Source organism: Microtus ochrogaster, linkage group LG5, assembly GCF_000317375.1.
Source record: "Microtus ochrogaster isolate Prairie Vole_2 linkage group LG5, MicOch1.0, whole genome shotgun sequence".
NCBI classification, from domain to species: domain Eukaryota; kingdom Metazoa; phylum Chordata; class Mammalia; order Rodentia; family Cricetidae; genus Microtus; species Microtus ochrogaster.
The window spans coordinates 36,426,658-36,452,054 of record NC_022031.1 but is presented as its reverse complement, the minus strand read 5'-3'; the positions used below and the strand labels follow the sequence as shown (position 1 = coordinate 36,452,054).

Below are 25,397 nucleotides of genomic sequence, written 5' to 3'. Positions count from 1 at the left end.
GGGATGATTATGTCTGAACAATTGTGCCATAACTGGTAGCATGAATTCCAGAAGCGGGAGACTGCGAGCTGAGGGTGACAGGCCAGGCCTCATGAAGCGACTTTTCTCTCCTCACAGACAGCACAGCTGTCTTCTGTACAGAACCTACCACAAAGCCCTCCAGCGCGCTGCCTTCTACCCACCCCGGGGTACTCAGGCCTCAGGCCCGGGTAGCCCTCTCAAGGCGAGAGGGAGGAGTGCTGGAGACACAGAAATCTACTCCTGTTCCAGGGTAAGAGTCTCCCGGATATTGGGGAGGGGTGGGAGAGGGAGTGACAGGCTCACGTGAAGTCCTGCAGGATGACGCGGGCGGGTTTAAAGGGCACTTCTATGTTCTTATGCTGCATGACATTCCAGTTCAGGATGTTTTCAATGTCGTTCTTCTTCACCAGAAACTCATCGCAGTTCCGAATGGCGGCCTCCAGGAGAACTCTGATGGAAAACGGCAGGCGCCCTGGGAGTAAAGGCAGAAAACGTTAAAAACAAACCGGACACCTCTTGTTCAGCTTCCTTTAAAGCCAATCTGTAGATAAACGTGACACAAGACATCGGATTCTTCTTCCAATAGGGAAAGAGGGTACAGTGACTGACAGTTTAAAACGCACATATGGTGAAAACCATGTACGGGGGTGGATTTCAGATACACTGGGAAATTAAAAATACTCAAAGACTAGACTATAAAATTATTTTATTTATTTATGTTAAATGGTTGCTTATTTTGAATTCAGTAACAGAAAAAAGTTCCCTTTAAGCCACCGCAGTTCACCATCTGTCTGGACTCTCAGTTCATGGTATGTCTCAAGCGATGTGATTTTTTATAGATAGAATAATATTTCTTAAGACCAATTCCCAAGAAATGAGAAAATGACCCATTTATAACTAAACATCCTGAACACAATGTAGCATGGGCACTAAATATAACTAATAATTTATTTTAAAAAAATCTATTTTACTTATAAAATAAAAATTCTAGCTTGAAATATATGAAAATTACTACTATGAACTAGAAAAGCTAGGAAGATGCTTATTTGGAAAAGTGTGTGTGTGCTTGTGTGTTTCACCTACATTCACCCACTGTCTTCTAGGATCTCTTCCAGCCGCCCTCCCCCAGGGAAATTAGCTTCTTATCAACTATGCAAACATGAAATCAGCTGCCACCAGAGCAAGTCCATCACAGAGCGATGCACCCACCATATCGTGAGTCTTCCAATTTCTTCAAATTGAAGAATCTCTTTCCTGGTTGTGCAGGGTCCAAGGGTTCAACAAGGTGTGCAAATGGGTTCTTCATGATTGATGGTCACACGTCCCTGAAAAACAAAATAATTGGGAGGGGTGAAGGGAAGGGTGAATTTGATCAAAACATTTTGTTCGTGTATGCAATTCTCATGATTTAGTAAAAAAAATAAATTTTAAAATAAAAGATAACTTAATTTTTATTTGGGAGCTGGACCCCTTGTAGAAATTATGGTACATTTTACATAAATAAGTCAGTTATTAACTTTTCAAAATAGAAGGTGGGATGGGACTTAAATCAACATAGGACTGATAGTCTCAACAAAATGTGTTTCTGGTGACGCTACCACGTCTGAAAGCTAGCATTGCTTCTCAGAACAGCACACAGCCCAGTACCTTCTGCCTCACTGCAACAGTCTCCTTCCAACATTCTTCCACAAACCTTATGTAGGAAAAGGGGGGGAGATGCATATCACAGCGAGTCTTGGCTGTATGAACAGACCTTGAAGCTGGACTCATCTTTCAGTAGTGGCCAGAAGGCCACACAGGTGAGTGGATGCATTTGTATCAATCTTGGGATCCTTCCATCTCTGCCCTGTACAGCCACTACAACTGGCGGGACCATATCAAGCTTCCACTGAGGAAGCAGGCACTAGAGAGCCAGTTTTCCGAAAGTGCTCTACGTGTTTCTATTTTTAAAATCTCTTCAGCAGTTTTAATAATCTTGACTACCACGGCTGGAGGTCTTCCTGCTTTGTCTTGGCATCCGATGGTCAACGGCGTGCCGACACAGGTGAACCCTCTCTTGCGCTCCCTCATTTTCTCTGGGGCTTGAGATCGGGCACCAACCGCCAACACATGTTTGCGGGACCAGCCACCCCAGCTCAGGATGACATTCCTGGTCCATTTAACAGGACCGAGAGCAAAGCACACTGAGGGGGGTTTCGCCTTTCAATCTAGTCTCCAATATTTTTATTAACTTTTATTTTATGTGTATGAATGTTTGCCTGCATGTATAAATACATGTCCACTGCGTGTGTCTGGTGCCAGAGGGGGTGCCTGATCCCCCACAAATGGAGTCAAGGCCAGCTGTGAGCTGTCATGTGGGTGCGGGAACCAGATCTGGGTCCTCTGCAAGAAAAGCAAGTATCCTTAACCTCTAAGCCATCTCTCCAGTCCCTTCCCAATATTTTTAATTAAAATATAAAAACAGCATTTTTCCTGCTTATATGAGTAAATATTATTTAGTTAATACATTTATAGAATGATCAATATGCCAGGATGGCATTACCACACAGGATAGGAATGTCTGTGAGGATGCAAAGTGTGGGCATCTATAGACAGAAGGTATTCTTCACTCAGGACGCGAGTCCCGCTTGTGACCTCAGGAGGAAGGCTTGGCTTTTATGTATCATTTACAGTTTAAACTATGAGCACATACAAGTTTTTTTTTTTTTTTTTAAAAAAAACTAGTTACAAATTTTACGAGAAACAGCTATTTGTGCTACCCAAAGTTTGAACTACCCGAAGTTCAGGACAGGATACTATTTGAACTATCCAAAGTTCAACACAGAACTAGTATGCTCAACCAAAAAAAAATCTTAAATTTAAATAGACTGGAAACCTGTAACTTTTTGTGTACCAAGAGGATGCCATAGATTTCATAACTGAACTCATATGACTGGGCACAACTAAAACCAGGTGTGCTAACAAATAATGCACAAGATTAGCTTTAGATTTATGTGTGTAAGGGGCATATGAAGCATAAATAAATAAATTTCATATTGAGACTTCATTTCATGACTGAGACCTAATTGTGCACATGCAAATATTTAAAAATTCAAAACATTCTGAAAATGTTTTTTGACCAGGGTCTCACTATGTAGCTCTGGCTGGCCTGGTAGCCACCATGTAGCCCAAGGCAGGTAGCTTTGTACTTTGGCCAGCAATCCTTCTTTTGACTCCCAGGTATTGGGATTATATATACGCCACCCTGGCCAGATATAATGTAAAGTGTGAAACACTTCTGGTCTGAAGCATTTTATAAATAGTAGTCTTGGGGAGAAGCAGTCAAGAGTTACCAATACAGCAGGGACAAGGCACACTGTCTTAGACTGGGTTCCTCGTGCTGTGACGAAACAGTGACCAAAACTAACTTGGGAGAACAGAGAGCTTGTTTCTTTCATCTTACAGCTTGGGGGTCATGGTGCATCACCCAGGAGACGAGCGCAGGAACCTAAAGGAAGGACCTGAAGCAGGGGGCAAAACTTACTGGCTTGCTCCCCATGGTGTGCTCAGTTTGCTCTATTATACACCCCAGGACCACCTGCCAAGGTACGGCAGCACCACAGCAGCCTGGGACCCCCACAATGACAGTTTCTGTGTAACAGCCCTGACTATCGTGGAATTTGCTATGTAGACCAGACTGGCATTGAACCCACCTGTTTCTGCCTCCTAAGTGCTGGGATTAAAGGCCTGTGCTACCACTGCCCAGCAACAGACTTGCCTACAGGCCAATCTGATGGAGATATTGTAGACCAGGCTGGCCTCCAACTCACAGAGATCCGCCTGCCTCTGCCTCCCAAGTGCTGGGATTAAAGGCGTGTGCCACCACACCACCCAGCTGGAGATATTTTCTTAATTGAGGGTCCCTCTTCCCAGTTGTAAAGGCTTGAATGAGAATGCTTGCATACTTGACCCCCATTGGTGGTGCTGTTTGGGTAGGTTTAGGGGGTGTGTCTTTGTGGGAGAAAGTATGTTACTGGGAGAAAGCTTTGGGATTTAAAAGCCACAGGCCATTTCCAGGCCCTCTCCCCTCCTCTCCAGCCACCTTTACTTCCTGCTTAGGGCTCAAGAGGTAAGCTCTCAGCTTCCAGATCTTGCTGCTATGTCTCTACATCATGGACTCTTATTCCTCTGAAGCCTGAAGCCCAAACAAACTTTTTTTTTTTTCCTATAAGTTGCCCCAGGTCTGTGTTTTAGCAGAGCAAGAGAAAAGTAGCTAACAGACTAGATAACTCTAGTGTATAAGAAGCTGACAGAAAACTAGCGCATGCACCAAGGTGTCTGTACAAGAAGAGCAGGCTCACGGGGAGAGTGGCTTTCGTTTTTGTTGGTGTTTGCTCTTCTTGACAGGGTCTCACTGTGTAGCCCCAGCTGCCTGGAACTTGCCATGTAGATAAGACTGGCTTGAACTCATAGAGCTTGATCTGCCTCCGCCTCCTGAGAACCGGAGTTAAAGGAGGAACGCACCACCACACCCAGACTTGTGGCTTTGTTTTTCGAAGTGAGGGTACATGTAAGATAAAGTATCACACAAATTAAAGAGATTTGTTAGCCAGCCCTAGTAAGTGGGGAGCCAACCAAGTCTAAAAAACCATCATACCAACCAAGTCTAAAGAACCATTAATATTTTTTTTTTTTTTAAAATAAGAAACATGGAAACTTATCTAAAGAAGTGGGTTGCCAATCTCTGGGCCCTGAAAATGAGGTGATCAATTTGAAGAAGACACCCATTTACAAACACTACATTGCTACATCCTTTGGGCTCCGTCGTCCATGCTGTTGGCCTCATGGCAGCAACTGCAATGATAGAGCTGTTGTTTTTCCTGCCCAGAAAACAACTGGATCCACAGGAAAGCATCTCCGGGGCAACAGCTGGAGGAAGTGCAGGCAAACACTCAAAGGACTGAGCAAAAGGGGTCACCACTTCTTCAGGTAGTCTTAAGTTTCTGTCTCCGTGTCAACTCCTAAAGGTGTCTGGAACCAGCCAGAAGTTTATAATTAAATCAACTGCTAAATGTCCCCATCATTCAGTGCAGGCCAATCAGCTGCTGCTCTCAGATGCCCTGGGAGTAACACTAGCCCTCACGGATTCCTGCTTCTCCTTACACCCTTCAGAGCCACGGCGTATCTCAGGATGGCTGCAGTGACCAATACGGCTCTTGCAGAAACTGGCTTGTATGAAGAACTTTTACTGTCTGCCTCTCTTGTACTTTAGGAAATTGGCAATTCTGATAGTACTATGGCTACAAAGCAAACCCTACTTGTAGACAGTAGAGGAGAAAGGAAGCACTTCCTACCGTGGCATAGAAGCCGGCATCAAGCTGAATACCCCCAGCTTCTCAAACAGTGGGCTGCAGCTCTGTGTGGGGTCTTATAACTATACGTGGTGGTTAGGAAAGATTCAATGCAACCGGCGAAAACAAACTCAAAATCAAACGCATAATGAATCTGAGGTGTTTCTGGCAGTCTTCACCTAGGCTGCACTGAGTGACTTCTCTGCAGCCTTGGCTCTGAACACGCGTGTGCTCACTGCCCTGCATACGTCATTGCCTCATGCAACACCAGTGTTGCCTGGTACCTCAGCTCAGATTTGACCGTTGTAATCATGAACTGCAGTCAAATTTTTTTGTTCTTATAGAAACATAGTGATTTAATTATGGAAAACAAAGACTCCTCATATTTCCTACCATCATTCTTGTAAGTATCTAATTAGTGTATCTTTGAGCAGCATTGTATTAAAATGTTTGATTTTAAAAAGTGCAATTTGATTGTTAACATGAATTTCATTAAAAAAACCATTAAATGAATTTTGGATTGGGATTTCAAGAGCTTCTAACAGCTTTTGAAGTGTCCCTAAGCATGTGTTTGCCATTTTATATTCTGTGTTTATGTGAAGCAGCATTTTTAGCACTAATGGTTATAAAATCAGGATACCAACGAAACTCTAATTCTGCGGTATCAAATATTCAGCCACGATTTAATTCTTTATATAAACAAAACAAGTATCCATCCCATTACTGTTGAAAATTTTCCTTTTTTTAAGAGATACCAAAATTATGTATATAGAATTATAATTAATACACATAATATCAAAGATTTATTTTAAACCACATTTCTTTCTATTTAAGTAAGTGTTTAGAGTCTATGCCTTTTTCTACACCTATATTTAAGGTCATGTAAAAATCCCCCAAGCAAAAAGGGGCCTGGAGGTAGAGATCATCAAACACCCCTTCTACTGCCTTCTGCAGTGCTGGCGAGAGCGCCATCCGAGGAGCACGTGGTCATTCCCGGTTCACATCTGCAGGCAAGGCAGCTCCGAGGGACGCACATTGTCTTTATCACAGGGAAAGGTAGAATGAGTACTCCCGCTGTGACAGTGACGCTGACCATGACCAGGCTACCCACCCGCCCCTAGCTGAAGACAGCAATCAGAACCTTCGAGGACGAGCTCAGTATTGAATGGCGGAGTTATTCTTTCCTCTGGCACCTATTCTGAGCCATGTCTTACATGTCCCTGCCCATCTTTACTGAGCCATAGGTCAAAAACAATAGTAACTGTGTTTTAGCAACTGAAAACTGGTTTTGCTTAGAAGTTGGGAAATAATCCCTCTCCATAAATCTGGAGGACTCAAGAATCCAGGGGCACTCCAAGGCTCCACCCACACTATCGGTCTTGGTGCAAACTTCCTCATAGGCGGTCTCAGTGGTTTGCTAATTGCACAAGAAATCCCAAATGACCACATTTCAAGGAGGAAGTGAGGGAGAAGTCCTTTGGCTTGGGAATAGGTCCAGATCTAGCACAGGCTCTAGGAATGGTCAGAGCCTTCTAGGTCAGCCCCTTTCCCTGGTCAAACGCTAGCTCATTCCTAATTGTCAAGGACTGCCATGCTCTCACAGTCTCCCAAACTGTCCCCGATTTGCAGTCTCGCCCAGGAAGCTGACCACCCAGCCAGGGGCCCTACCCAGCAAACACAGGCCCAAGCTTTCTTCTCTGTGCCCTCTCCCCTGAGGCTGTGTTTTATCTAGCTAATCTGCATATAGTAACACCACAAGACACGACTAGACTCGGAGAGTGAACTGTGGATTTGGGGGTGAGGCCAGCACGTTATTCTAGTTTCTTCTGTTGGGAAAGTGGGGAGCGTCGGCACCTAAGACAGCATATGTAGGCTGCTACCATTTCCGTTTCACAGAATGGGATGGGGGTAGAGGAAGAGGAAAAGCGAACCATTAAATAGGTGAAAAGAAAAAGAGAGCCTGGGCAACACTAACTTCAAGAGCAAAGCTAAAGCAACCACTTAGGGCCCGCCCTCCAGGAGGCTTAGCTGAATACTTAGGACTATAGGACACTCACCTCTGGCTGCTTAGTCAAGAGAAAGCGCTAGGAGTTCTTACACAATGGGGTTCTACAAAGGGATGCCTGCACTAAGCGGGAAGCCCATCACCCTCCCCACATCCTGAATGTAGAGAGAGTTATCTGGTAGGAAGGTGGCTCACAGCTAGCCTGCTCTGAAGTGACGGCCGCATGAACCGCACATCAGGATTCTCACAGTTCGCTCTACGCGGGAGAGTGGAGTACAGACACTGAGTTTCAGAGGAAGTCACAAAACAAACAAACCAAAACCTAAACATCAGGCACCAGAAGCCGAATCCGAGGTAGGCATCGAAAGGGGGAGCCATGCAGGTGCGGAGTTCGGAGTCTGGGCTCTGTTATCTTTCTGCTAACTGTCCTATGGGCTCACTGTAGGACAGCTGTGGGGATCTGGAGCCTTCACTTGTGCACATCCGGCACGGGTTAACCTTCGTCACAACCTAGGCACACTTTGATCTTGGTTATTTGCACATACCACCAAACAATGCTGCCCCTTTGCACACAGAACTTTAGCAGGCCCCTAATCCACTTAATGAACTGTGGGCTGTTAGTTTCTAGAAGCAGGACAGCTAGGGGAAAGGATCTGTACGTCTCTGCTTTCCCCCAAGCACTCAGGAAAGGCTGTCCCTCTCGGAGCAGGGAATGAACGGCCCAAACCACGTGAGGTAATTGTCTCTCACATTCACCAAGTGGAGAGATAAGAAGCTGATCTTTACATTTCTTTAACAGCGAGTAAAACTGAATCTTTCCTATCTGTCTGTTCGATGTGTGCATTTCTTCATTTGTAAACTGTTTATCCAGGTTGGGTATGGTGGTGTAAGCCTTTAATCCCAGCACTTGGGGTCCCAGGCAGGCAGATTTCCTGTGAGACCCTAACCCTAGCCCGCCTTATCTACAAAGTGAGGACCAAGACAGCCAGGGATACACAGAGAAACCCTGCCCTGCAAAACCAAAATGAATGAATGAATGAAGTAAACTGCTTATCTGCCAGTAAGGTCAAACTGCATGACGAACTGAGATGGTCTCTGGTCACCAAATGCTCTCATCTGCACGGGATGTAAGTGAGATCCCGATGCGGGCAAGAGTCAGATCTGTATGGGGAGAATGGAACTGTCTGTCCTTGCTCTTCTCTGGACTTGAGCCCCAAGCTCTGTTAGATTTCCCTGCATAAAGAAGCTCTAAAACGTGTTGCACAATTGACTCTGGACTTGAACAACTGAGATCCTCACGGCCGACAGCAAGATAAAAGGCTCATCAGTTTAAAATGTGGGCCAAACGCCAGTCTATCTAGGCCAAGGTGCTGTGCTCTGTGTGTCTCCAGACCAAAGCTCCACACCCAAGCAGCAATCTCACAAGAGGGCTGTATGAGAAAGGCTGAGTTCTGCTTATGAGAAGAGACCATCCACCACTCTTTGCCTGAAAAGAGAACTGAGTAATACTCCAGATACCAAAGGGCACATGCTGTGTCTGTCCACCAAAGGCGTATTTGTTTGGAACAGGTGACATATCAGCTAACTGCCGATGGGCAGGGTTAAAGGGGAAAAAAAAGACTGCCTCTTCTTGCTCTGATGCCGGTGTCCAGGTTAACTAGACCTGTGTTACATCCCAGTGACAGAGTCAAGCTGCCTCGTGTCTAAACAGGCCCGGCAGCCAACACTGCACCTACACCCTCAGAGGGGGAAGAGGAATGAATGGTCTACACAAGAGAGCCCCATCAGTAGTGGGGTGAAGGCAAAGATTGGGGCTTTGGGGTTTTGTTGGGGGGCAGTGCATCCACTTCCTGGGAACTGCATGTTCTGTACAAGCCTGATGGGGTGGGAATCAACCCCCCCCCCCCCCCCCGTCTGAAGCACAGAAGACACACCCTCAGGGTTGCTCACTTGGGACACCCAGAGAAAAACAAGAGCGGACTGCAGATTATTAAGGTCTATGTGACAACAGGAAGAGGTTTCCTCAACATTGCTTGCTGTGTGGCCTCCTCTCTTCCTAGCCCTTTCTAGAAGCACACAGCCTGAATATCATATCCACAGCTCTCGACTCCAAGGTCAAAGTCAGCACGTGTTTAGGGTTTACTCCAGTTCACTGGGAAGACAGCTACGCCACTGCTGCTGCTTCTGTTTTCTATTTAAAGAGAAATTAATTGGTCCTGTTTCCAAACTGATGGTCCTGTGTCTAAACACTATGCTATTTAAAACAACGTTGTTGTTGTTGTTGTTAAACGAAAGATTCCTAGGATGTCTATGTAAGAATAAATGGAGGTCAGATGTGTCCAGGAAGGCAGAATTATCATGTCTCGTCCCGGACTCTTCTACAAGCAGAGCTCTAGAAAGGCTTTGGGGTTCCTTGTGCCTGTGGGTGCCCATGGGAGGTGGATTTTGTGATAGGGCAGCTCTGATCTTCCCAGCTATTTGTGAAAGTGGTATCAACCAAACGGAACCCTCTCAATTAGAACTAAGACCGTGGGTCTTATGTGGGACATTAGTAACCAGGAAGAGAAGCCAACACAATTATCTACCTTGGGAGAGAATAGAAAACTAGAGAGGAGCAGACAAAGTCTTGGAGAAGCAGTGGCTCTGCGACAAGAGTCAGGGCTGAGGCAGGACAGAGGACGCAGTTGTTCTGGGCACTTACTGCTCTTCCAGAGGACCCGAGTTTGAGTCCCAGCAACCACGTCTCACACCCATCTGTAACTCCAGCTCTGGCTGACCTGATGCCCACTTCCACTTCTGGTCTCTGCAGGTAATGCACTCACATTTGTGTACCAACACACACACACACACACACACACACACACACACACACACACACACACACTTAAAAATAAATCTTAAAAAAATGCTGGGTGTAGTAGTGCACACCTTTAATCTCAGCACTTGGGATGCAGAGGCAGGTGGATCTCTATGAGTTCAAGATCAGCTAATCTACTTAATGAGTTCCAGGACAGCCAAAGCTACGTAGTAAGACAGGGTCTTGATGCACAGCCCAGGTTGGCCTTTCACTCTCAGTCCTCTGGCCTCAACTTCCCAAATGCTAGAATTTGAGGCATATTTGCTCATGTGTGAGTTCTGAGGAAGAACAGAGGAGAGCATTCCATAGTAGTGCCCACTGAGACTCATTCTTTAAGAAACCCGAATGATTTCCTCAAGCCCTGAGTTTATGTGGGGATGACCTTTTGACTTAATTGTAGGATGAGAAGGGTGTCACCACAAAAGGCTACACGTGCAGCCTCCAGCGATCTCACAGGGATGCTTTTACCCTAGCATTCACCAGTTTTAGAGGCCCGAAGTGGTCTTGTTGGGGCCTCAGAACTGTTTGGACTAAGAGATGATACTCATGCTAATGAAGTTCCCGGAAGCTTGCTGATATAAACCCCTATCTCAATGATTTTCCACGAGGCTCCTGCGTCTTCTACTATCGTATTCCTGCCACAGTGGCGGCATCACAGAGAGGGTCTGAAGCTAGAGGCAGACAAGCTGAGACAGAGACAGAGATGGCGATGAACGATGTGGTTCCTCAGACTCTATTCCAGCGCAGTGAGGCGCATGCGGCAAGGCCTACACACATGACTCCCACTTCATTAGTGAAAGAGGTGTTGTGGGATAATGTTTTTGCACCCTGTAAAGATATGTCTTTGCCAAGGTGCCTCTGATTGGTTTAATGAAACGCTGAATGACCAACAGCTAGGCAGGAAGAGATTATGCGGGACTTCCAGGCAGAGAGAGAAGATAAGGAGATGAATCTAGGCATGAGAGAGATGCCAGAGGACACAGAAAGAAAGAGCTGGTACAAGATGGAAAAGAGGCAAAAAGTCACCAGGCAAAACAGTGCGATAGGCTTAAGCTATAGGCCGAGCTTTCAAAATTAATAATAAGTCTCTATGTCATTTTTTTGTGAGTTCACAAAATTCACCTACAAAACTGTGACAAGCAATAGAGTAACATTAAACCTTAGTATCTGTGCCTCTTTGGATGGCTAAGGAAGGATGTCCAACCTGTGCTCTGTGGGTCACATGTGTCTTAGGATAGCTAGGAATGTGACCCAGTATGTTTGGAGATAACACCACCATATTACAACACCTTCTGCCATGAGAGAAGGAAGGGATGAGATTCATTCATGCATTTGCTACTTCGAGGGCTAAGGAAGTTCCCATCCCTCGGAGTCAAAGACAGGCTGGAGAATAAGCACCACAGCCAGTATAGAATCTCGTGTCTCCCACTCTACAGCAGCGGGTACAGGGTGATGAAGAAGCATCTAGTCCGTCGGGGAGAAGGCTCTAGGGACAGGTGACACCATGCACCTTCTAGAATCCCACCAAAGTAGGGGAGTGAGGAGAGCACACACTGGCAGAGACACAAAAAACTGATGTCGTCAGAATCACACCCTTCTGAGTAAATGAAGTATGGCGGCACAGGGGAGAAGACTGAAAGGGAGGGTCAAGGTCTAGGTCATGAGGGACCCCACTCAAAGGCCCGAATTCACACTGGAGACAGGGGCCATGTTGGAGGCTTTTCGGCAGCTCCTCTCAGCCATGATGCCAGACTGGTGTCAGACAGGCAGGGGCTTTACAACACTGAGCTTGGAAATGGGGGCAGGGTCTGGGAGGATGTGCAGGAAGGAAAGATCCAGGAGAGCTATAAAACCGGAGCAGGACAGGAGGGCTGAGGGGTCTAGGGTCATTACTGTCCTTGTTTGGCTGAAGCCTAAGAGCCATCTTGATAGGCTAGGAGCCGGGGAGGTGGGTGGAGCCAGAGCGGAAGCTGAGAAGAAGGCTAACAGCCTGCAGCACTACAGACCACCAGCAGCTTCTACCCAAAGGGTGTGCAGGCTGCCACCCCAGCACCAGGCACCTCACAGGTGCTGATAAAATCTTTAAGCAACCCATCCACAAAGGCGCCACTCTCTTATTTTATAGGTGATAAGACAGGAAGGGTCAGGTCACCGGCTGAGGCCTCTGGGTGGCAACCTAGCTGGGAGCTAAACTCAGCTATGGTCAACTCTCTTGCACCAGGGTACAACCTCTCAGCCACTGGCAGGGTCATTTCACATACACATGTCCAAATTATATAGTGATTAAAAAACATTAAACTCACAAATAATCTTCAGACTCTAAGGTAACTGTGTGAAGACCAGCCTCAAGCTCCCTCAAATGGCCTTAATTTTTGGCAAAATTTGTACACTATCTAACTTTGAAAGGATGGGTTGATATGACAACAACCGCATCAGCACTAAGGCAACATCTTCCTGAGTCCTAAGGCTGGAGAACGGAACGTGCACGGGCTCTCTCGCCTTCCTTACAGCAAACATGGCAGATTCTTGGCAGTTCTAGACCAAGTCTATTCTCTCCTCTGCTTCTCAACCAAAAATTCAAACTAGTGAATCACATAAGAAGCCAACTAATGGTGATACACTTTCGTGAACCACACCATAACCTGTAATGTTCTGTAATTCTATAACAGTCCCACAAAGGATGAGGACAATGAATGATTAAGTGTTCTGTATAAGTCACTTGGGACACTGGTCCAAGGCAAGCCAGACAAAGACAAGCTTGGCCCAGTTGCTCAGAGGTCAGGAGAGAATGAGGGGGAACTGGAGTAGGAGCATTCACCTACGTCTGTGAAGTCGTCAGAGAGCTTGGGTAAACTTTTGATTGCAAAGTCATCAGAGTACTTAGGTAAACTCTTGACAGCCAAGTCCGAGAAACAGTTGGCTCAGGGAATGAGATGCCAGCCTGTAGCTATAACACATTCAGACGTAAGAACCAGTGCTGAGTCGCTCTGACATACAGTGCTCAGCAAGGTGGTTTCATGTCCGTGCAAGTTTGCAACATTTAATCCCCAGTTCTTTGGTTTCTAATCTGCACATTAGCCCAATGGTCCCTAAGGGCTATAGACAAGAATTCTTTCTAGCTTGTTAAATAAACCTCCTTTTGCTTCTTTGCATATTTTAACGTCACAATGCCTGTCTGTACATCTTTGCTCGGATGGCAGGGGGTGCTGGCATAACTGAGTTACCACACTGAGCACAGTGAATTCTGGGAACTCTATGACATGAGTGGCAGTAATTGATGAGACTGTCACCCCCCCACTTCCCAGAGCTTGGTAGGCTAGGAAAGTAGATTATTTCCTTTACTAAAGATTGAAATCGGGGCTGGAGAGATGGCTCAGTAGTTAAGAGCATTGCCTGCTCTTCCAGAGGTCCTGAGTTCAATTCCCAGCAACCACATGGTGGCTCACAACCGTCTGTAATGAGGTCTGGTGCCCTCTTCTGGCCTGCAGGCATACATGGAGGCAGAATGTTTGTATACATAATAAATAAATAAATATTTAAAAAAAAAAAGATTGAAATCTACACCTTAAAACACATTCACTAAGCAGACTCAAGAACCACTCTTATCTAAGAAAAGTGACCCAGAAAGATAAATTTTTAGGCATTTTTCCTGTGGTGGGAAAAAGCATTGTAAGGTCAGATACTTAAAGGTTCTGGACAGATGTTAAAAAATAAAAAACTCCTAAAAACAAAGAAGGCAAACAACTGGTCCATTACAAGTCTTCAAAACTTTCAAAAATCTACGCAGATGGGAGAAACTTTACAGTAGGCAATGTCTAAAAATGTATCTTTTATACTCATTTTTTTTCTCCAATTATTCTTAAAAAAAAATCTCAACTTTTAAATAAATAAATAATTCGGGAGGCAGGGTTTCTCCGGTAGCCCTGGCTGTCTTGGAACTACTCTGCAGAACAGGTTGGCCTTGAACTCAGAGATCCAACCGGCACTGCTCCTTAAGTGCCGGGATTAGAGGTGTGCACCACCACTGCACTGCAAACATACTCTTACTTAACGCACACGAGTGGCTTTGCCTGCATGTACGTATGTGCACCATTTGGGTGCCTGGTGCAGGTGGAGAGGTCAGGAGGAGGCAAGGGAGCTGGAGGTACAGGTGGTTGTGAGCTACAATGTGGGTGCTGGGAACAGAACCCAGTCCTTTGGAAGGTCAGCCTGTAATCTTAGGCCACTGCCTCTCCAGGCCCCTTCCAGGGAGTCTTATCAATGTGATTTGGTGTGTATTTCTTCAGGATCTTCTTTGCGGTAATTACTAGGTACCGTAGGAGAAAAGAAAACAAAAAGACACGCCTCTTCTACGAGGATTACAACCTAAGAGAAAAGACTAACACCAGCACACGTTTCACTCCAGTAAGACGAGGGCCAGGAGAAAGATCAGCAGACAAAAACAGCTCCAGCTGGGATTTGAGGGAGGCCTTAGGAAAGGCAGAGTCTCTAGGGCAGAGGGAGAGCAAAGGCAGAAACTGAGAATGCTAGCAGGGCTGAAGAAGTCAACTAGGCTGCACCCGGCTCTCAGTGGGGTCTAAGGAGAACAACAAACAAATGGCAGAGAACCCAGCAAGGGCTGTGCTCTTTCTTGTTGCTGCTAAGTACCTGGAAATGAAGATGGCAGCTCCTAGCAGAGGAAAGGGAAGGGAGGGAGGCCAAGATGAGACTGGCCAGCAGGCAATGCCCAGAACCTGAGGTGCCAGGTCACTCTGGTGTGCCGCAAATGTCTTAATAAAATAGTCAAAAGTGAGAGCATGAGTTAACAACGGGGGTTGGACAGAGGGCGGGGGTGGGGGACAGAAAGAGAGGCAGAGGCAGAGACGGGGGCGGGGGAGCACCTGACTGATAGGAAGATGGTCAGCTGATGGCATTAAACCTATGAAGAACCTTCTAAGTTCTCAGTCAAATGGTCAAAGGGTCACAGTAGACTCCAGGGGGAAGTCCACACAGCACACGTGACTCCAGCAAGCAGCGTGCTTGCTTTTAGTTCCCCATTCCTAGGGCTCTTGTTTCCCCTCTTCCCACTGGGAAAAAGATCTGCAAAGCTCTGCTGCCAGGCAGGCTGTAGGTAACTCAGCACAGAGTGGAACAGCTCTTTCCTCGGTGAGCTCCTGTAAAATAACTGGAGAGGCTGGCTTTGATCATAAGCAAGTTTAGAATCTGTGCCGGAAAGCACTGATAGCGAGGTTGAGGAAAACCCGAAGCCCAAGTTAACTGTATCACCAAGAGAGACCCACTCAGGACTGTGGCAAACCTGGTATCTTTACCCGGGTGAGTGCACACACAGACACATGCACGCACACATGCAACACTCATCTACTTAACACAAAACAGGCACACGCATGCACACGCTTGCACACACCCACTTGAACACATGCACAGACACGCGTACAAATGTGCACATGCACCCACTTGAACACACACACACGTACACATGCACACATGCATATGTTCACCCACTTGAACACACACACATGTACACATGCATATGTTCACCTACTTGAACACACACACATGTATATGTTCACCCACTTGAACACACACACATGTACACATGCATGTTCACCCACTTGAACACACACACATGCACACATGCATATGTTCACCCACTTATACGCATACACACATCTATGTATGCAAGTGAACACACATTTTCTCACCTCAGAAACAGAGACTCAGAGGGAAACAGTCTTTTCAGACCTTTAATTTTAAAAACCGTGCAGCAGATTTTTGCAACACTAGTGCAAGGGTTAGCATAGGGCCCGTCAAGGAACACTTTGATTTTAGGACTTCTACCTTCTGGCAAGAGTTTAAGTCAAACACGAGGGATGAAATGAAGTGTTTGACTTGAATGGGCTTGCTTTCTGAGTTAGTCTATACCAGCATCACATATACTCCTTCAGAAACATGATGTGACAATGTCACGTGATGTGGTGGTTTGAATAAGAAGGGCCCCCATAGGCCCACATATTTGAATGCTCGGTCATCAGGGAGTGCCACTATTAAGGATTAGGAAGTGTGGCCTTGAGGGAGGAAGTGTGTGCCAGGCCCAGTGTCTCCCTCTGCCTGCTGCCCGAGGATCTGATATAGAACTCTCAGCTATGTCTCCAGGACCACGTCTGCCTCAGTGTCACCATGTTGCCATGGTGATAATGGACCAAACTTCTGACACTAAACCTCTCAGGTCGCTATATGGGCATCTTTTCATAAGAATAGATATTTTTGGGGAGCAGCTCTTTCACTAAAGAAATCACCTATCTCCCTTTAAAGGCATAGGCTGTTGGGATGTAAAAACACCATATGAATGTTACAGGATGGATGAGTATCTAATAATACTAAAACTAAGAAGGAAAAGGTTCCTCACTTGGTTTCACCCGACCTCACTACTCAGAAATGGCTATTCTTAACAGTTTGGTATTTCTGTTTTACATTTCTGGAGCAATTTTAAATTCACGGGTGTGAGATCAAGCATGACTATAACTTATGCATGTATACAGGTAACAAATAACATGTGTCTGTAGTTTGTGTACAAATATGTACATACATGTATATATAACACATATAATAATTATAATACACACATGTATAAGGAAGGTTTGTCCCTGCCCCTGCAGTGAGGACAGCTGTTAGAGATGCTGCTGTTTGGGGTCTACTCCAAATCCACACTGCATTAGAAGGCAGGTCTACCCACCCAGTGTACGATCCCTCCTGAGACTTGGGAGGATGGATTCCCATTCACTGTGCATGCCATGTGGTCCTTCTGTGAAGAGTCTACTTTGGATTTTTCTATGACTACAGTCATCTGTAGTTTCTACTTCCACATATATCCACCTTGGAGATTCCAGTCCCAGAATTCCTGAAGAATCTCCTTTTCTTAAAAAAAAAAAAAAATGTATCTTTAAAACAAGGGTTCTCTTTATATTCTTCTAGTACAGGGGTTGTAAACTCTGGTCCGGCACCTGTTTTTGTATAGAGTTTTATTTGAATACAGTCATGCTCATATATATCCAGTATATCGCCTATGGCTGCTTTCACACAGCAGCAGAACTGTATGGTTGTAATTTTTGCTGTCTGCTCCTTTACACAAGAAATCTGCTGATCCATATTAGCATATTCTAAAACACAGTTTTTTGCTTTTCTTCTATCAAATATTTTGGAAGACTTGAATAACACATCCCATACCTCATATCTTTGTTCAGGCTAAGGGGTCTGGTTTTGTTTAAGAAAAAAAAAAAGAAAGAAAACAGAAAAGAAGCCAAACAAACCAAATGCACCTTGGCTCCAACAAGAGCAGCAGTGTGCGGATGAATGTTTAGTGATTTGTTCCCCGGGTAGAAAAAGCTCAGACATGGAGCACTGGAAGAGTTCCACGGGGTAGATACTGTCATCACGGCTCATCTCAAGCTGCAGAAATGGAACACTGCTGGGCACAGAGGTGAGAAGAAACGCACACAAAAGCCAGCAAAATCTCTTTCAGGAAACCAGGGGTGCTTGGGACACCTACGAACAACAGCCTAATTGTGAAGTCAGAGACACTGAAGTTCTGAGAAATCCAGTATGCTCTACAAGGCTAGTCCAAGAACTGACATCAGGTTGGAAGGGATTTTCCTATCCGGATGCCTGCTGCCTCATGAAGAGGTATTTCCTCCTAAAAGACAGAACAGACGAAATAAGATGAAAAGCTATTACTTGCCAGGCACATGGTAATAAATACTGGTTTTGTCAGCTTCACAGTGTAGGCCTCTGGTTTCCCTCGCGTATGCTTCTGAAGTGCTCTTTACTAGGAGGTACTGTTCTTCTCGCAGGACTGTGTTTCATATACACATGTAGACAGAGCACTGTCTCAAATGGCCAGTCCTTACCTATGCTCTCGACTGGACGTTCCAGACAGGCCTTGCATCTTTTACACCCATTAAGTTCCCAAGGTCCAGAAGAGTTGGGAACGAGATAAACACCTTCTCAAGGGGTGATTAGGGGAGGCTCCACCAGCAGCGTCGAGTCGTAGACAAAGAACACAAGTGCTGACGTTTAGATCCTAACTTCCACAGGAACAACGGCCGTGCGCAAATCACTTCTATCAGTCCAAGTGTTGATGCTGCTCCGTTAGAATACCATAGCCTCTTTGGGTAGAGGATACAGAAATCTCTTTGTTTTGATATGTGTAGTTGATAATACGAATATAACATCTATCTCAAATTTGTATAGACAGAACACAAAGCAAAGGAAAGAGTCTAACGAAGGATTCTATGCATTACACAAATGCGCTGGACAACTGTTTTCTTGCGGGGGCAGAGACAGGACTGCTGTGGCATATTAATTTAAGACCTATTACATTCGTTTATGCTATGGAATATTTGCCTAATGATGCAAAGACATTTTACATTTGATTAAATAAAATTAACTTGGTGTCAGGAGGTTGAGTCGGCAACTAGCTGACAGGAAGTGGTAGGGAGGAACCATGAGTAGCTAGGGTTCTCAGGTGGGGGTGGAGCAGGACACCCTGTTTTAAGGGGAGATGCGAGCTAAGAGAGAAGATTAGCTACTTGTTCAGCCTCTCTAAGCCAGTCGGATTTCACCTCAACCTTTGAAGCCTGAGTTTTATAGAGGGATAGAGATCTATATAAAGAACCCTTTAGTAGCCGATAGAACCGGTGCCTGAGGAAACAGAATTCCTGCCTGGCTGCGGCCAGTGTTGCCAAACCCTACTGGTAGCAATGGAGTTGAAATTGGCAATTAGGATATCAGTTGGCTTAAGGCGCAGTCACGAATCTAAGGAAAAACCACAGAGGACCACTCACAGTGATAGCCAGGAACATGGAAATGAAAGAACTCGAAGACTGGGAAGCATAGCTCAAGAAATCGAAGTCTAGAAACCACAGAACTGAACACAGCGGGGGAGGGGGGCAAAAGCATGCCATCCCGTCTGTCTATTTATTTATTTATTTATTTATTTAGATTTTTCGAGACAGGGTTTCTCTGTGTAGCCCTGGTGGATCAGAGCTGGCCTGACATATTACCTATGGCTACTTACACACAGCAATATGAGAACTGCATGGTTGTAATTTTTGCTGTCTGCTCCTTTACACAAGAAATCTGCTGATCCATATTAGCATATTCGAAACACAGGATTTTTTGTTTTTCTCTAGCAAACATTTTGGAAGACTTGAACAACACACCCCATACCTAGTATCTGGTCTCAAACTCAGAGAGATCCTTCTGCCTCTCTGCCTCCTGGGATTAAAGGTGTGCGTCACCACTGCCCAGCTCACTATGCTGATATTTTAAAAATGACCTCTCAACTACTTGGTAATCTTACACCAACTCCTATACATTTGGCATGGTCTCTCTACACACACTTCTGAGAACCCACAGGTCCTGTTTGCCACATCCTGCAGTCCTGATGCTCACATGGGTCAACTCCACAGGCACAGAAACAACCAAGGCACGCATGAACATTACTGAGTTTGCAGAAGGCGGCAGCAGCCATCAGGTGTGGGGATCCAGTACTTAGTTCCAAAGTGAGGCCAAGAGTGGCCCTGAATATCAGAGATGGAATACTGAACACTCTCCATGGTGCTGGGTGGAAGGGTCATAAACAAGGTAATGAACCTAGTGAACTATGCCTCCCAAGCACTCGCTACCTCGACGTGTGGGGCACAGAACACCTAGGGATCAGCAGGGCCAGTAACACTTCCAAACTAAACAGAGATGCTACACTTTCAGGAGGATACTTGAAAGTCTCCGGTAGCCACATGACAAACCACACTGCAAAAGACTGAAAGCAGGGCTGGAGAGATGGCTCAGTGGTTGACTGCTCTTCCAGAGGTCCTGAGTTCAATTCCCAGCAACCACATGGTGGCTCATAGCCATCTATAATGAGACCTGGCGCCCCCTTCTGGCTTGCGGGCACACATGGAAGGAATGCTGTACACATAATAAATAAATAAATTAAAAAAAATGAAAGCAGAAGGAGACAGATATAAGAATCCACCTGTCGGCAGGGTGGTGGCACTCCGGAGGCAGAGGCAGGCCGGTCTAGGTGAGTTCGAGGCCAGTCTGGTTTACAAGGAGAGTGAGTGCCAGGACGACTAGAGTTGTTACACAGAGGAACCCTGTCTGGGGGGGGGGGGGGGAATCACCTGTCTTCTTCTAAGCAGAGATTTGTTGAAATGTAAAACAATGTTATTCGTCATAACTTGGTTTTGGAAAATATAGGATTTTAGAAAGTGTTATGTTCTGAATTATTAAGCATACTAAATGTCTGTAAGTTTTATTTATACATAGCAATCATCAATAGGTACAACCCATATAACAAAGGTTCTGTTAAGTGCGCAAAAAGTCCTAAGTCCAAAAGTTCAGCAACTTCTGCTTAGAGGCTGTCAAGCGTGCTGCAGGGAGGTGTGCGGTTCTCGTGTACCGGCCTGGCCGACTAGTACAGTCCCGTTCTCCTCGGGTTCCTCAATCAATCCCCATGAGTTCTGAGCTCAACCATTCCACTGAGGGGGTCTCTCGCCCTCACTGTCCCCTCTTGGGTACTCCCTCATCTGCCGGCACAAGCAGCCTTCTTTATCCCGAAGGCCGGGCCTGGCAGACTCCCCGGCGCGGCTAGCACAGCCAAGGCGAGAACTCCCGAGGCGCCGAGTAGAGCCACTCCCAGTCCAAAGCGACGCAGGCTGAGGAGCGGGCGGAGAGGTCACCCCAGGAACGAGCTCCGCGACCTCCCCCAGCTCGTCCTCTGTCCCCGCGGTCTACAACGTGAAAAGGCCTGCACGGACGCTCCGGGCCCGCGTGGTACTCACCGCTCACAGTGGGGCTCCGCGATCACACAGCCGGCTGCTACCAAGGACCCAGGCGGACTCGGAGCTCCTCCCGTTGAGCGGTCCTCCGGACGCTCCAGCAGCGAGGCGGGACCGTGAGTGAGCGGGCCGGAACCAGCTGCAGCAGCCGAGGGGCGGGGCCTGGGTCTCGCCACGCCCAGAGGGGGCGGGGTCCGAACGCCTCCTCCCTCTCAGGAGGAGCCTGGACCACCATCCTTCGGAACCTTAAGGGACAAGGAGGAGGGGCGGAGTCTAGGACCTATACCGCCCCAAGGGCCTGAACTTGAAGCTGAGACCAAGGGGCAGAGCCTGGGACACCTCTTCTTTCCAGAGCCCGAAGAAAGGCCATGATCGAGGGGCGGGACCGGGGATCTACCCCGCCCCGAGGGCCGGTCCTGTTTGCTGAGGCTGATTAGCGGAGCCTGGGCCCGCCCAGCCCAGTTCTCAAATCCCGAGAATCTGGGCCCCGGGCGGGGGCAGAGCCTAGGACCTGCTCCGCCCCGCTCCGTACAGCCCAGGACCGAGGTCCTGAAGCTGATCCTAGGAGCTTTGGCCCTAGATCCTCCCGGCTCCGCCCCATAGGCGGGAGAAACTGGACCTGCGGCTGCGAGCTGCTTTGTTAGTGGCTCAGTCCCAGGAAGTGCTTAACCGACTTGTAGGCTTTTCCTTGTCGGGATCGTGGAGAAGGCTGACTGAGACTCACGTGGCGCAGGGTGTAATGTGAATTGCCTGATTGGCGCAGGGAGTCAGAAGAAGAAAGGTATCCTTTCTCAGCCTTTCGTTTAAAAGCTTGGCGGTCACTACAGACTTCATTTTCTGAGTGCTTCAGGACACTACATAATCAATCATCTCCCTGTCTCCAGTTCCGCCCCTCTCCCTTGTTCTTCATTTTTTGTTCCCACCCCAATTCTTGTTTAGTTTAGGGTTCTTCGTGGGATTTTAGTTGTCTTGGGTTTTTGGTATAGTTTTGAGAAAGAATCCTATGGGGCCAAGGCAGACTTAGAGCTCACTGTTTGTTGGAATTCAGTGTGACCTTGAATTCCTTGCACTCACCCACCTTTCAAGCGCTGGGATTGCAGGTGTGCCCCCACCATGCCCAACCCTTGAAAAAGACGGTTTCCCTGTTTTTTTACTTGGACAAGACATGGGAAGTGAACATCAGGAATACGCTGTAGAAATAGGACCTCAACACTTCTGTGGCTTACTCAGAAAGGCACAATTTCTATGTATAAAGTTAATTTGTAGTATTGCTTGAATGAGCAACATATAGAGTGAATGACTAGGAACTAATGACAAACACCTGGCCAGAGATGGGTGTTCCGCTGCTCTAGGTTGCTCCCTTAGTGTTGAAGGCCCCAAGTTCCAGGGACTCATAGGCTGGGTTTCAGTTCCAAGCTGTCAAAGCTGGAGGCTTATTATTGCTTCAGGTGCTCAAGGCAGAGGCCCGTTGCTCAGGATGTAGAGTGCCCAGCAAACAGTAGGTAGACTTATAACTCTTGAATTTTGGTGTAAGGAATTGCTGTCAAAGAGCCCAAGCTTTGCAGTGCCTCGCTGACCTGTAACCCTTTTTAGCCACTCTCTAGTGTTATGGCTCAGAGCTCTTGGAGGGCTCTGGAGCTCTTAATTGCCTTCTGTGTTAGTGCTCTGAGCTTTGGCTGAGTCCCCTGGCTCATGGGGACTCTCTGGGATTCTTCAGCTACCTCCTCTCTGCTGATGCCAGTGCTCCTGCCTTTGCCATCAGATATGGACGTTTCAAAGTCTTAGCCTCCTTCTGCACAGGCTGATGAAGGCTGTAAGTAGGCAAGAGATTATTTATGAGGTGCTGTTACTGTGCCTAATATCACAATCCCAGGAGGCCGTACACAGGAATCTTTCCAGGCTAATGAGACAATTAGGGGAAACACGCTGCTTGCATAGCCAGAAGAGGGGCATGCTTGTGTATGGACTGTAATCCCACCAGTTACAGCCCCGCATGGGCATAGTTCTACCAATCACGAGTGCTGTATAAACAAAATGACAAGCATCACTTACGAACGAATCACAAGCCTCACATTGCACCAATCACAGTTTATTTTTCTTCTGGAGCCAGTAAAGAGTTACTGTAGTCTGGAAAAGAATAGCTTCCCAGTGAGCAGGATCATCTAGGGTTTACTGGCTCTGTCTTGCAGAGTCTTCCAAAGCCGGTGTGGTTTGCTGAAGAGATCATGACTGGAGCAGGGCCTCCCAGGGCAGAAGTTGCAACTTCAACAACAGCCAATGGTTGCAGCACTCCTTACAGCTGGGGAATAGTTATCGACTGAGGAGCTGTGTCTCCCTAACCTTGCACTTGGAGAGTAACTTCTTAAGATACAAGCTACAGAAGGGAAGGCGAAACAACAGGATAATTACAGGGAGATGAAATACTCCACTCTGGAAGGGAGCTTCTTAAGACAGGTAGTAGACAACTCAGAACAGCTTCAGGAAGTCCCTGAAAGGGAGCAGATTCTCACACATAGACACCCACACACACACCAGAATATAGTAGCAGTAAAAACTGTTCTGAGTCATTCTCAGACAAGCCAAGCTGCCTGGAAGAAGCAAAGACCAGCAGAGCTGCCTGCAAGAGATTCAGACCAGCCGTGCCACCTAGAAATGACACTCTCCAAACCTCTGAATTGCTTGTAGGCTGTGCACTGTGTTCCAGGACTCTTGCTTTTGTGAGTTGTCATCCATGCGAGGGTGGGTTTTGGTGATGCAGCTGTCTTTGAGTCATTTTTGCTCACATATCTTTGTATGTAACACAAATAAAACTAATTGGTTCACCAAGTTGGACTTTGACGGTATCTGCCCTTTGGTCTCTCATCAGTTTCCTGTCTGGCGTGAGTAGGCATTTGTTCCCATCTGCCCAGGAACAGTGTCTCAGCGTTTCCCCGTGGCAGCTATGGTGCATTTAAAGCAGCCATAATGCCTCGAGGATAGCCTGTCAGTTGCCCAGATGAGTTGCTTGGTAGGTAGATCCCCACCCAGGGCAAATGGGTACAAGGAACATGTTTGATAGCTGTCAGTCTAAAGATCAAAGCTTTCTGGCCCTTAACAGCTTTACTTAAGGGAAAGTAAGCATTTGAAATGTGCTTGCGATAAAGTCGTAATATTGATCTTTAACCGTGCTTAAACTCTAGCCAGGTGTCCATGGGGGAAGAGTTGGTCTTTTGCAACTGTCTGGCCAGTCTATACAGTAGTTGAAGGGGACTCCAACACAGTGCTGTTAATCAAGGAAGAAAGTTAAAGTGGCTGCTTTCTAACTGTGGCAGAGAAACGGCAGAAAATGACCTTGTAAGTGTAAATTTGAAGGGCAGTGTCAGAATGACCTAGGATGCTGTGGTAGAGGAGACAGAGGTTGGGGGAGAAGGGACGGGGACAATGGGAAGGGGTGGGAGTATTTGTCCTGGAGGGACAAAGGACTGTCTCTGAATAGAGAGGAGACAGGCATGGCCCATAGGCAAATGGTAGTTTGTAAAAGTAAAGGGGGAAACCCCATGTTAGGATGAGGTGTTTAATTTCAACTGGGCATGTTAAAATTAAATGGAGACTTCTGATTGCTAGACCCCACTACTCTGATAGCTGGTCCTTGGTAGTCAGCCTCAGCAGGAGGAAGTGGCCACAAATAAGGAAATAGAACTTGGTGGCTAGCTTTAAAAAAGCAATCTAATGGTTTCTTAGCAAAATGGAACTGGGGTGAAGGGCAAGGCATACCAGAGCTACATGCTCAAGTGGGCTCATGTCCCTTCAGTGATACTGCTACCATGTACTGCGTCCAATGGAATAGAGCCCCATGGTTGAATCTTTACATGTCATTCAGTTCAGCGCTTCCAACCACCCTGAAGAGCTGGCAGGTATGAAGTGTGCGCGGTGGATTCAGTCTTCAATGTACCTGACTCCTGTGCTTCCATACACACCTCTCCCATCATGCTACACAGCATTGTGGAGTATTATAATTACCATGGTTACTTATAGAAACAGGCAGGCATTAGATAAACTGGGAATGGACTTCAGCCACTGTGAAGCCTACAATACTTTATTCACCTGTTTTCAGGCGTGTTCTCTGACTGTAGCAGAGACAACCTAGCCGTAGTCTGTAGTTTAGGAACACCCAGGTAGACAGTCTTCCTGGGTGGTGGGGTGTTAGAAACAGAGGGCAGATCAACTGTGAATCTCAGGATTGTTATATATCCCTAAGTGTCTAGTATCCTTTATGTATGTTAATTTGCTAGATTCTTTGTAAATGCATGCTTGTTTGTCTTTTTTTTTCAATGTCAATAGGAAAATGTCAGGATTGATCTACCAAA

The 25,397-nt window shown here is 46.5% G+C and overlaps 1 protein-coding gene across 1 annotated transcript in view; it reads right to left on the bottom strand.

Moving 5' to 3' along the window:
- The window catches only part of Aco1 (aconitase 1), a 50,345-nt gene extending 29,055 nt beyond the window's left edge, over positions 1-21,290 (bottom strand). Inside the window, exons 1-3 of the mRNA XM_005361982.3 lie at positions 21,055-21,290; positions 1,231-1,346; positions 325-493 (exon numbers count right to left, since the gene is read on the bottom strand). Coding sequence (XP_005362039.1) covers positions 325-493; positions 1,231-1,327 — 266 coding nt within the window. The 5' untranslated portion in view covers positions 1,328-1,346; positions 21,055-21,290. The remainder of the gene's footprint in view (positions 1-324; positions 494-1,230; positions 1,347-21,054) is intronic.
- Between the last annotated feature and the right edge of the window lie 4,107 nt (positions 21,291-25,397).